At 40.5% G+C, this 13,993-nt stretch overlaps 1 protein-coding gene across 1 annotated transcript in view; it reads left to right on the forward strand.

The window, feature by feature from the left end:
• The window catches only part of CNTNAP5 (contactin associated protein family member 5), a 512,649-nt gene extending 511,196 nt beyond the window's left edge, over positions 1 to 1,453 (forward strand). The window contains exons 24-25 of the mRNA XM_048484843.1: positions 740 to 747; positions 1,265 to 1,453. Coding sequence (XP_048340800.1) covers positions 740 to 747; positions 1,265 to 1,453 — 197 coding nt within the window. The remainder of the gene's footprint in view (positions 1 to 739; positions 748 to 1,264) is intronic.
• The last annotated feature ends 12,540 nt before the right edge of the window (positions 1,454 to 13,993 follow it).

Genomic DNA, 13,993 nt, shown 5'->3' on the forward strand with positions numbered 1-13,993 from the left:
ATGAATTAGAATATCTAGAAAGGGAGTAATGAAATCAGCACCACATCTATCTGATCTGACCCCCCAACCCAATGGATTAAGCACCCATTTGTGGCTAGATCAGGGGTAGGGAACCTGCGGCTCTCCAGTTGTTCAGGAACTACAATTCCCATCAGCCTCTGTCAGCATGGCCAATTGGCCATGCTGGTAGAGAACTGATGGGAAGTGTGGATTCCTAATTTATCTGGCGCAGAGTTCTAGACTGGCTAAGCAGAAAGCAGCTATTTAGAGTCAGACTGAACATGAATCACTGAAATCCCTAAACTCTGTATAGCTGTGAGCCAAAACTGTTTCAGTCGAGTACCTCTGAGAGCCCAAATGCAGTAAAAATGGTGCTCAGTCATTCTAACAGAAATAAGGTAACTAAATGCATCTATTCCAGTATCTTCTTTCTAGTAAAGCTACTTGTCTGGTGACACAGCAGTGATGTTCTTCACACTCACAATGGCCAGGTGTCAGAAGCATCAACTGAAACTGTGCCAAAGTTGGACAGGATGCAATCAAAATTTGGCAACTCTGTGATAAGACTAGGCAGAAAGACCAGGTAGAGCCAGTTTTACTACTGTAAGTCTCTGTGGTGCCCTGGCATGGAAGGGCCAGTCTAGGCTAATATCACCAGACCCCCCAGAAGCTTAACAGGGTCAGCCGTGGTTAGTGCTTGGATGGAAGACCACCAAGAAATACCAGGGTCGTTATGCAGGAGTCGGAGTGACGGTAAACCATCTATTTTTCATCTTGTGCCTTGAAAATCCTAGTGGCCCATGACTTGACAGCATGTTACAAAGTCTCTGTGGATGTGACAAAAGGCCTATATTTAAGGCCCTATATTTAAGTTGTTTGTACTTTATGAAGTTGTATTGGAGCATGTGAATTTTTTGAAAATATATGGAATTGTATCGTGCATATGGATTTAGTTGGAGTATCTGAAGAAAGATTATGTTAAAGATGCATTCATAATAAGATGTCGCACAATACAAAAGATTTTGGTTTTAAATTTTTTTTTATAAAAGAGAGTAGTACAGTAGTACTCACAGCCACAGTTGAAGAGTGGGTGTTGTATTGAATCTATCGGTTCACCTTCCTTTTATATATTGCATAATAGTGGATTCATTGATTTTATAGTATTTTTAATCTTCTGTTTGGATCAGCTCCTGAGTAGACAAATCACAGTCCCTCCTTTCCCTTTATGTTCTTATTGCTTTTTCCTTTTCCCCAGGTGTTATAGCCCGTTGTGATCTTCATCATCTTTTGCATTGTGGCCATTATGAGCAGATTTCTTTACCAGCACAAGCAGACACATCCAGACAGCCAGGCGAAAGAAAGGAATACCCAGAGCACCTTGACAGTTCTTTTTAAGACTGATGTTGACTTGCAGAACACAGTGACCGAGTGCAAACGAGAATACTTCATCTAATGGACCCTGGAGCTCCTTGTTACACTTTAGCATTTCTTTTATTATTATGCTGGTGATTGTTTTGCCCATCCATTTCCTGGGAATTTCCCTGCTCCTTTGGAAGGAACCCACTTTGCACAGAAGAGATTGACAGCAATGCAGTGCCTCATTCTCTTCACCAGAACTCACCACAGTTAATGCCTAACAGCTCAAACAACTGTGTGTCTTACCTAAGTTCCACCTAACATGCATGGTTGAATGTTCCTTTCTGGATTTTTTCAGAAGCATTGCTTTCTGGACCCATTGCTTCACCATTCCCTGTTGGACCTGAGTGATATATACTAGAGGTAATATGTCAGAAGCTGACTCTGTAGCATCACAGCTATTGCAACAAGGTGAGTGGGAAAGAATAAGATCAAAATTGTCTCATTTTTTAAATTAAGTGTTAAAGGGAGCCAAATCCTCCTTATTTTGCTATTTGGTATTAATACTTCTGTTTCATGTAGGTGCTGCTGTATTGATTTTGAGAGGTGAGGATCCAGAATGACATTTTCCCCATCTTATCTTTTGACACGATTTGATCCTTTTTCTTATCTCTTCCTCTTTTACTGTAACTTTTAGACTTCTAAGATTCATCCCCTCCCTTCTTAAAACAAGCTAGCCCTGATCAACAGTCAACAACACCTTTCCATTACAGCACCATCTTGTAAGACTGGCTGTCTGCAATCGTAATCTTATAGCAAAGTTGTGTATCATACTGAAGCAAGGAACCTAATACATTGAGGTTAGTGGTTTTAGATGTTAGAGTGCACTCTCTACTCCTAACTTATGAGAAGTGGGGGAGACAACAAGGTTTATGATTGGCAACTTCACATGTTGGGAGCAAGAATTCAAAAATTAGTGAGATCAAGCATTAAATTCAGTGTAAAATATACAAAGCACATTCCAGTAACAGAACCCCAAACATGCGATCAAAAATTATATGGAAGAAGACATGACTTTTCTGATCATGTCATGATGAAAAAGCTTCCATCCCAATTATGCAGACTTTTACTAAGTCTTTCCTTTCATCTTTAAGAATGCCAGGTAGGGCTCATAAGTAGTTTAGGATGACTATAGAATTAAATGCTTGGTGAGGGCCGGGGGGGGGTGTTTGTATTTCAAACAAAGAAAAAATGTATTCTTCCTTGTTCTACAACCCAGCCAATTTTTTATCTGAATTCTGAAATCACAGGTAGTAGTTCTGCATAGCAAGTGGACCAGTCATATGGAGATGCATATTGTTTGGAGCTAACCATATCACTACAAGATTCACAGTGCAGTCCTGTCCATTGTTGAAATCTATGGGCTTAGACTAAAGTAACTCTGCACAGATTTGACTTGGCCAAAGAGGAATTCTTGCTCACCACTTCCCTCCAATTATGGTTTATGTGGATAGAATTTCACTCTGACACCTGACAACTGCTTCTTTTCTGTCCTAGAAAAAATCTGTTACGGGCGGTCTGGAAAAACCTCCCTCCCTGCTATTAAGAGAGGAGGGGCATTCAGGATAGAACACACATGCTTTCTGTTACAGTGGGTAATGAGAATAAAGCTAAAAGGTTACTGAAGAGGCTATGACCATAAGTGATGGCATGTCAACAACATGACTAAGCTGATGCTATGTCTCTTTGGTGTCATCCAGAAATATTAGGAAATGCTGGAGTTTACCTGAAATGCCCAGGAAGATTTCTTGTCTCCCTGTTATTACTAGTTCAGTGCAAATGAGTGTCTGTATGCCAATATGCATTGAGGCATAAAGTTAATTATATGTTTAGTTGTATCTTCCAAAGGCATCTGTTTGGTAGTAATGAACCCGCGAGGATAAGCTAGCAGCCTTTAACCTTGTTATTATCATTCCTTCCAGATGTGGAGCTTACACTAACACATATTCTCTCCCTGTTTACGCCAGCTGCAGATAAAGTTGCCAAACCCCAGGTGGGGCCTGGAGATTTCATGGTATTTGATTGAACTCCAGACAGCATAGATAAGTTACCCTGGAGAAGATTGCTACTTTGGAGTGGTCAGCTCCATGCCATTGTGGCTTGGTGAAGTCCCACCCTTCCTAAGCCTGCCTACCCCAAGCTGATCACACAAAATATCCAGGTATTTCCTAACCAAGAGGTGGCAACCCTATCTACAGATGACAGACTTTTAAAAGCTTGTTGTTTAGCTCTCAACTGTATTTGGGCACTGAAGGATTGAGAAATTACTTATCCTTCATACTGTTGAATTAGGTCTGGTGGCAGTAAAGGCATCAGAAAACCAGCTGAACACTGACTGATTTTAAATTGTGCCAGGATGAGGGAAGGCCCAAAATTGTTTTTTTCCCGGGTGGCCCAGCTCTGGAGAGAGCTCTTTTTCAAACCACTTATACCAGTGGTTCTCAACCTTCCTAATGCTGCGACCCTTTAATACAATTCCTCATGTTGTGGTGTAGGACCCCAACCCTAACATTTATCCATTCTTACCAGATGGAGAACACTGATGCAGAGAGTCTTAGGCGATCCCTGTGAAGGGTTGTTCGACCCCCCAAAGGGGTCCCGACCCCCAGATTGAGAACCACTGACTTATACTGTTAATATCTCTATCTAGTCATTGGCATGACTTAGCCCTAAATATTGCCAGAGACTGACTGCTGTGAGCATTTTGCGGTCCTTCTCTGGATAACTGGTCTTTCACTACTCCCATTGTTTCTGCCTCTTCCCCCCCTGCTTCCATCTCTGAGTTAAACATCAAGGAGTGTCCTCAAAAGTAAAGTATCTCACTCCCACTGATTTGTGGCTCTTATTACATATTCCCTACATCAGGGGATAAATGAAAGTTTCATTGGTCTATTGCAGATGACAATGACAGTAGTGCTCTGTGTTTCTAAGTACATTGCTAGTATTTTGTAAGATAAAGAGATGAAACTGGACTCATAGGAATGTCTTTCAAAAGGCCCAAGACAATCTAGCCCTTATTGGGCAGTCTTTTCTAGTCCCTGGCAATCAGCAGCCAGCCATTATTCTTTGTCTTTGCCTGGTTTTGTAATATTAGAAACTTCCTTAACATGACCAGTGGGGGTCTGATGATATTCAGTACAGTAGGTTTACTTCTGCATCTGTTAAGTGTCAGCTTTCTGAGAAGGTTTACTATCAGCTTTCTTCACAATAATTTTTTCTGCCTTAAATTCTAAATGATAGAACCCTCCCTTAAAAAAAAAAAGAGGAGGGAGACACAAACAAACCCAGACATTAATGAGTCTTTTTTCTGGCTAAGGACACTATATTTTTCCTCATTATTTTGACTGTTCTTTGGCCGAGTCATCTTCTTTTATATGATTTCCTTACAGGGAACCATTCATTCATAACATGTTTAATTGCATTCTGAAAGGGAGAGGGAAATGGAATTTGCATTTTTATTCCAATAAGTTTTTCACACAATAAATTATTGCACTGTATTTTTCCTTACTCAACACAGCTATTATAAATCATGCTTTTGCTCTGCTACATATTCTTTTTTTCTTCTCCTTGATATAAAAGTCAAGCTAAAGTGTAGCAAATCTATCCCCAAGCAGATATGCTAATGGGATAAAAGAAAGTGTCTGGGCAATAAAAGCAGACAGAGTCCCTTTATTATTCAAGTCACTGAGAAGCCTGAACAGCTTTTGAGGGGATCTGATTCTATTAAAAGGTTTATCAATTAGGAGCATAGATTTCTTATAAATAATAAAAGAAAATCATATATATTCTCTCTCGAATCTATTTTTGAATTTGAGATCCCAGGTAGGAGAACATAACAGGGTCTATATTACAGTTTGGAACCAAGAGGGTGTGTCTGGCCAGTTTTTCTGTTAATAAAGCAGGAAGAAGAAGTCTTCCTTTGACAACTAAAAGTTTATGTTGCAGAAGACCTGCAATATGAAACACATTATGTAGAGAAGAAGGCTGTTGGGTGAGATTGAACAGAGAAGCTGGTTGGATCCACCAAGGTTTCTGGTGTACAGTTGTTCTCAGTATTTGTTTTACATGTGTTTTTCTTTAACAGAGCTTACATTATTGTTGCAAAAGAAAAAATATGAACTGTGGCTGAACTCAGTTCTTTATTTTCATAGAGAAGGTAGTATTATAGACAGTTATCGCACCCCATCAGGTGCAGATTCATTTATTACTTGCATCTGGTTTGAAACTTGTGCAGCCTTTGATAGTGGGATTAATGTAATGTGGGTACACCATAGGAAAGTATGTCTCTATCACAACACTTCCAGTTTTCTTTAAGAAAAAATAATATTGTGCAGTTTCAACTGCTATGTGCAGAAGGTTAGATTTGCCCTACAACTCCCAATCGAAGACATTGTTCTGACAGTGTTTGCTCCTTCCATCAGTCCTTCCACAGGTTCAGTCCTGGGTATGCAACTAAATTCTGAAGCACTACCGAACCAGCTCTCATTATGTGCTCCTAAGCATGCTCTGGCAATTGGTAACCTTGGAAAGGAATATTCATCCTCTTGTACATGCATGACGCGACCCTATCACTAGAATCTAAGGCATTGTAAAGGGGAGATGGAGTGCAGCACCCCTATATCCACAATGGGTATAGGAGTAACAAAGCTGTTTCTAATATAAGAATGCCACTTGCTGAAATGGGACACAAGCATTATTTGTTCATTTATATCAGACTTTCTCCCCAGTGGGAACCCAAAGTAGCCTACATCGTTTCCTCACTTCCATTTTATCCTCTCTGAAATAGAGTTAAGCTGAGAGTATACAACTGCACACAGTCAGCTAGCAAGGGTATGTGGGAGAGTGGGATTATGAACCTGGAGTTTCCTGGATCCGATTTTTGATACTCAACTGTACCAATACACACGGGTGGCTCTGTGTTTCACTCCACCGCGGAATTTGTGTGTTGTTACTAAGTTTGGGAGAAAAACAGTTTCCCTTTCTAGCTCCTTTACAATTTAGTGTGCAGTATTAGCAACAGGCGGCTTTAAAATAACCAGGGAACCAGAACAAATGAGCAACTCAGCCTATTCATTCTATCTTTAGATTTCTCAGCTGGCCTTTAAACTGATTTTTCTCCTTTGCAAAATCTGAAAATCAGAGTAACTCTCTCCTCTGATTATAGAGAAAGTGTGATTTATGCTCTCAAATTTCAACAGATGGTAAAATGTGACTGAATTTACCATGCTGCCATTAATTTGATTACTTCCAAGAGGTGTATTTTTGTGTTGTTAATGATGATAGGTTTTCTTGTATCGGAAAAGCAAACCAATACACCACTAAATTAAACAGAATTACTAGAATTTAAGCATTTAGTGGCCCCATGTAAAATCAATTGGATTAACTCTATATAAATCTTAGCACCCATAGTTTCCTTAACTTGGTTATGGATAGAGTTGCCCATTTCATAAGAAGACATGTTTCCTGTTTTTTCCTAGTTTGTAGCCATATAAGTTTTTTTCTCACGCTTAGGATAACATAAGTGATAAAGTTTGATGTGAGTCGATAGCATGAGGTTCACCCTCACATCATGGCAGTTGATCACTGGGGTCACCATGAGAAGAGGATCAAGTTTCATATGCCTGGGGAACAGTTTGAAGTATACATCCAATGCAGACCTTCCAAGTTGTATTCCCTTCATTTTCTGTCTTGTGCACCATGAAAGAGACCATGTCTACAGCTATCTGTGAAATATTCCATTTAGGTACCATGGGGTCCCCTTTGAAGCAGAATATGCCTTCTTTTCACAACTTCTCTGATTAAAAAATAAACTGCACAAGAAAAGAATAAGCAGGAAATAATTGTTTAAGAAAGTTGCTGATAGACATCTTACAACTCCAATTCTATGTACACTTACTTTTATCCAAAAGCCTACCGAAATCAGTGGGCTTAGACTAGAACATGAGGAGTAGGGAACCTGGAGCCTGCGGCTCTCCAGATGTTCAGGAACTACAATTCCCATCAGCCCTCTACCAGCATGGCCAATTGGCCATGCTGACAGAGGCTGATGGGAATTGTAGTTCCTGAACATCTGGAGAGCCGCAGGTTCCCTACCCCTGGACTAGAGCAATTCAACAGAGGACTGCACTGTCAGGCAACAATTTAGTGCTATAGGCTAGCTTCTCAGACCTAAATTCACTTTCTCCAATTCCTTAAGGATAATCCAGAACTTAATACTGCTGATCTCTTTGTGGAGCAAGAAGCAATACAGATAGACCTCAAATCGTAGTGTTCTTCTGAGGTCCATCACATTCACTGGAAGCACAGAGACGTGTTTCCCCATCCAGGGTAGTTCTTTAGTGCATCACTCTTGTCACATATAGTAGGGCTGTCAATTACAATTTTTCCCATTGGCATTCACTTCTGTGCAAACCTACTTAGCATCAAGGACTTCTCTCATATTAATAAAGTGGAAATTGTGGTCTCAAAATCCTATCTGATATACTAGGCCTGTACATGTAGTAATGGCTACTATACCTCAAAAGTACAGATGAGGACAGCGACGATGATTAAGGGGTTGGACTCCTTTCTTCTGAGGAAAGGATGGACAGATTGGGACTTTTTATTCTAGAAAAAAGATAACTAAGTGACAATATGATAGAGGTTTATAAAGTTATACATGGGGAAGAGAAAGTGGATAGACAGAGCTCTTGATTCCTTTGCCATAATACTTTAACTTGGAACATCTGACAGAATTGTTGGGAAATAGGTTCAGGACAGACAACAGGAAATACTTTTTACTTGAATGAATTATTAAACTGTGGAATTCATTGTAAATGAATATAGTGATGGCTATGAACATGGATGACTGTTTAATGGATAGACAGATTAATGGAAGACTGGTATGTAGCTACTATCTATGGTGACTAAACGGAATGACCACATAAAAGAGGCAGCAAACCTCTGAATAGCAGTGCCAAGAAGGAGCATAAGGTAAAGTTTGCCAGGTATGATGATTTGGCAATCAGAGTCCGGGGAGCTGGGTGGGACTGTCCCTGCTTGAACTGCCAAGCAGAGGTAGCAGGGAGCCAGTTTGAGAGTCAGATTTCAGCATCAGAACTCCGGTCTGAGGGTTAGTAGAGTCCACAAGTCAGAGAAAGTGTTGCAGAAGTCACATGCTTTGTTGTGTCCAGGTCAGTATACTCTGTGAACTTGCTTGATATGGGTCTTCCAGCATGTTAGTCTTCATCCTGTGAAGACTCTGCTTCCCGCTGCTGCAGAAGGTGCCTTTTCTGAGCTATCAGGCATACACTTCTCCATTTAATGTGCAACAGCTTTCTCCATCTCTACCTTTGCTGACATAGAGGCTCAGGTGAGCTAGGTCCTTGAGACTCTGCAGCTGGAGCAGGGCTAGATGCATGGCCCACTTCTGCAATCACTTCCAGCTCTGAGTCTTGACCTGCTTGTTGTTCACCCTGTAAGCCTGCAGGGGGCCTGGCTGCTCCAAGCCCAGCCCTTGTTGGTTCCTGATCTGGTCTTGGCTTACTGTGTTCTGCTCATCTCCTGAAGACTCATGACTCTCCAGGGGATGGCCCACAAAAGGACATGCCAGTGATGACATGTCACCTCTGGGCAAAACCCAGAAGTAACATCATACTTACCTAGGAAGTTAAAACCACAGAGTTTCTAGTGATTTGCAGAGGGGTCTGATGTCACTTTTGCATTCCCCATAAGTAATGTCACACGATTGCATTCCCCATAAGTGATGTCACATTATTGAACCATTTTTGTTTATTTTCCCCTCACCTACTGCTACAAGAAGTGGCAGGAAATGAGCTGGAGGTTTGGGATCCCCCACCCCCCTCAGGAGGATAGCAGTTCAGCATCAATGGAAGCCCTCAGCCTCTATGTCCTGTTTATTTAGTACGATGACCTAGATGGACCACTGATCTGATCCAGCACCTGATAACTACCCACTAGTCAGATATTGTAGTCAGTCATGTGCTTTGCTGCTTGCCTTGGGCTAAAACAGGTTGGTTTGACAAACACTTTTCATACCTCAATGGGAAGGCTCGGTGGCAGAGCATTTGCTTAGCATTCAGAAGGTCCTGGCATCACCCGTTAAAAGGATCACAAGACAGGGAATGTGTAACATTACTATCTGAGACCCTGGAGATTTGCTGCCAACCCGAGTAGACTATGCTTATTTTGATGGACCAAAGGCCTGATTCAGTATGAGGCAGCTTCATGTGTTCATGTTTTCAGTGTGTGGCTTGGGGACTACACTAAAGCACAGCAGATCAGAAATTATGTATGATTTTGTTATTCAGTTTGAATAAAAATATAGGGTTTTTATGGATAACAAAGCAAATGACTTCTAAAGTTTGAAAAACAGTCTATAATGCAATTTTGAGATGTTTTCTTTAAATTGATTGCAATGGACAGTACAATCCTAAGAGGGGGGCGTAGTTGTCGCATGGCCAGGGAACAGTTTAGCCCTGCTTCCTCCTGAGAGGGTTGCTCCACCACAGCCAGTAAACCAAAAGCAACACCCTCCTGACCTTTGTGAAATCCTTCTATGCAGCAAATAGGCTGCTCCTATCTTTTTGCAGGTGTAAGTCTGTCCCAGCAAATGGGACCATTCCTGGGCTGAAAGGGCTCGGGAAGCCAACTAAAGCTGGCTCTGCCCCTGGGAATGCCGCCTTCAGTGCCAGCACAAGCTCCTGCATCCGAGGAGTGCTGGCACTGTGGCTGTGTTGGCACCTAGATATTGCACTACCACGTAGCTCTCCAACACCAGTGTAGGGGCCCCTGCATTATTTTGAATGCTCCTGATTCTGACTTATGTGGCATTTATGTTGATGCAGGGGTAATGCAACCTCCTCAGAGGTTTTGCTCTTTTCATTGCACTGAAAGATATCCTGTCATGGCCAAACAGAGAGCTTTGATATCTACTAATACTCCCTTTGGTGCTGCATTAACCAGTGGAGTCAGCTCATGTGTGGAAGTGTATGTTACCCAAGTATGGGAAATTAACTGATGCAATTAGACTTTGAGATCAAACAGTTAATGAAACACTCGCAGGAATGTGGCAAGGAGGCGTCTGCAGGAGCACCTCCTGCCACCTCCTGCACACACACTTTCCTCCTGTCCTGCCTGGGAAAGGCATGTTGCTATTTGTTCCTCTTCTTTTCATCCCCTCTCCTTTTTCTTTCTTAATCCATGGTTTTCTCTCTCTGTGAAAGTGAGTGGGAGAATGGGGGAGAATGATGCTGTGTGTGACTCAACCAGCAGCCAATCAGATCACAGGAAATAGAGGTTGTCAGCGCATGTGTGGGGCAGAAGCGGGGATCCATGCGGAGGTACAAACTGTGGCAAAATCCCAGGTCTACTCTGGTGCAATTTTGCCATGCAAAAAGGCCCTAAAGAAAGAGAGAGATTTAATGCTATCATGGACAAAAACTTCCAATATTTTATAGTCACATGTATACATGCAGTATTGAGAAAGGGGAAAGCCACATTAATTTGATGACCATCAGCTGCCTAGGTATTCCATTTGCCATGAGTAGCCTGGAAGCAATTATGAAGGAGAATATTACTACATATACCATGGAAATAATATTGATCTTCGTTGTATTACATCAATCTCTGTACTGTGGTTCCAAACACTCCACAAAACTCATCAAGGTGCTGGGTGTGTATGCAAATACTGTGTCCATGTCAGGATTTTAGAGGGCTTCTAGCAAGGTATCCCAAGGAGATCCCTAGCCTAGAAAATATGTAAGTCCAGAATTCACTAATACTAACTCTGATATTATTGGATGCTCTGCATAAAGTGATAATGATGGTACTGCTAGGGGTTCTGGCAAATTTGTGAACTTACCAGTTTCTAGAGCTGCTCCTGTGTCTGTGTCTGTGTGTGTCAAAGAAAGCCAGAGAAGCATCCAATGAATTAAAAAAGTATCCAGGGATATAATACTGTCATCGTGCGTGCGTGCGTGCGTGCGTGCGTGCGTGCGTGCGTGCGTGCGTGCGTGCGTGTTAAAGAAAGAGAGAGAAGAATCCAATGAATTCAAAAAGTATTCAGGGATGGAATACTGTCATCTTTGCTGATACAAAAGTTCCAGTACAGCTATTCATGCTGTGGGTCAAAGCTCAGTAAAGGCTATAATCTTTTCTTAAATTCTAAATGTCACTGACATCAGACTGTGGATTTGAAGCTAACAATGCAATCATTGGCATTCTTCAAATTTAAGTAAATTAACTTAGAAGGATGTAACTCTGTTTCAGATTGAATCATAAATTAACCAGCACAAGCTGGTAAAGCTGGTTACATGTAAGAATGTAAGGAATGTTTACATTCCTTAGATAAACATTGATGCTGAAAAAGGAGGGTTCTGATCCAATTCATATATCAATATTCTGATTCAATTCATCCATTAATAGCACAAGAATGTAAGGGTCTATGAAGTGTAGTATATTCTAATGTGATACTCTGAGAAGTTAACACACAAAGAATGTTAGTGGCAACCATTTCGTTTGGCTTGGTTCCAATATCTGCCATTGATGGCTTGTTGATGATTCCACAAATCTTACATGATTCAATTCATCCAAATATTATAAGACATGTATGGGACAGCAGCGATTCCAGTAGCTTCAAAAGTGTCTGACTCAGGCTATAAACAACCAATTGGACTCTTGCAACAGATGACTGATGGAGCTTCTTGTGTCCAAAATATACCAAACATCAAGTTGTGTTAAGACACGGTGTGACTGTATTTATTTTCTGGTTGTGATTAAAATGATGTCCTGGGACGTATTTTGACGTGTAGCTTAGACTCCTTGTTTTAGCACCAAAATAAGTTTGATGTCATGAAATGTAATAATGTCAGTTGTGCCGCTGAGATAAATGGAAATTAAGTCAGTTGTGAGGTTGGAGATTGTGAAGGTTTTGTAATTCTGGACTAACACTTGTGAATTTCTTTTGTGAATTTCTTTTCTGAGTCCCAGCTGCTTACAAGCTAACAATAATAAGAACAAGAATGAAGCAATATTTTAAATAATTTGCAGCAATGGATTTTATGAACTTGGATTATGAAAACCATCTGTTTAACTCAGCCTTTTTAGCACTATCTGTTCTACATGAGCTTTGACTATTTTAGCAAGTCTTAGTAAGGTCATCAAAGTTTTTGTCAGATACCTAAAATATTCATGTCTGGACCAAACCTTATACAAGTCCCTAAAATTGGTGTGATGCTTATATCTGTCACAGATTAGATGGTTGAAAATCTGCTACATGCATAATACTGGGCTAGAATTTGCTGTGCAAATGAAGAACCTTTTATTTGATCACATGTTATTCAATTTTGGTGGACAATTAGTTTTAAATTCCTAATATAGTCTTCCCACATTTACAAAATATTCAATATTCTCAAATTCAGCAAAACAACAGCAACATTTGTCTGAAACAATGACTAGATAAGAGTTATTTAGGAAAGCATGAAGAATAGAAAGTACTTCTTGCTTCTTTTTTCCATGAACGTTTGTATATTATCTAACAGTGAAAGACAGTTTCATGCCGTCTCAGAGATTTGCAAGACTTTTTTTTCACTGGGAGTTCGGTGGTCTGATTGCAGGGTTTTATTATACATGGTATGGACGGGTACAGGAAACAGAAACTGTGAGGCACTTGCCATTCCTATTTCCCCTTCTTGTGCAAATGCCCAAAGCTTCTCTAAAAAGTACACTGAACGACCTTATCAAAGGAACATGAAAATAGTCTTTCAGTTACAGTAAAATATATTATACCAAAATGGAAGTCTAACTTGCTCTTCTTCCACTGTCTGCTTTTTGATATAGAATCTCCTAGGATGTTGCCTCAGTCCAAGTCCGTTTTGTAAACCATGTATCATGTCTTAATACACTGTATGGGGATTAAAACAACAATGAACAATTAGCCTTAGATTTTTTTTGGTTTTGATTTGTTTTTTATGGTTATTGTTGTACAGAAGAGAGACTTAAACTGTAAATAATGTATATTTAATAAAGAGAGCCTTTTGTATGATTTTGTGTGGAAGACAAGCGCCTCATGCCATGATTCTTTTTAATATATAAATGGACAGTGGAAAATGCTAATTCTGAATAATGGTCTTCTTTCTGTTCTTCTAGGCAATTAAATTCTGTAGAAAAATAGTGAAGTGAATTTGGTGGACAGTAATAACATGTGAAGTTCCCACAGCTCAAATGTATTGATTTGAAACACTGCTGAAAGTGCTGTCACTGGGTCATTGGCCACTGTACAACATTCCTGACTCCAGTAAATAATCATGGTTTGCAGAACGTGCCTTTGAAGTACATGTGGGCAAGTGTGTCTACTTGATGAAAGTCAAGTCTGGAGGAATGTTTGGGGTCTGATTATAAAGCACTTCCATGAATGCACAACGGTCATTCTCCAGACCCATTCTCTCCAGTTCAGAAACCTCCACTGACTCCTCCTCATGACACTCCTAGACTGGTGGGCAGTCGTTAATCATATACTTGACCAGATAGAGCTGTAGAATGCAAACATGATGGGGCATGACTTAGTAATGGTACTAGA

The sequence above is a fragment of the Sphaerodactylus townsendi genome, linkage group LG02 (assembly GCF_021028975.2).
Source record: "Sphaerodactylus townsendi isolate TG3544 linkage group LG02, MPM_Stown_v2.3, whole genome shotgun sequence".
NCBI classification, from domain to species: domain Eukaryota; kingdom Metazoa; phylum Chordata; class Lepidosauria; order Squamata; family Sphaerodactylidae; genus Sphaerodactylus; species Sphaerodactylus townsendi.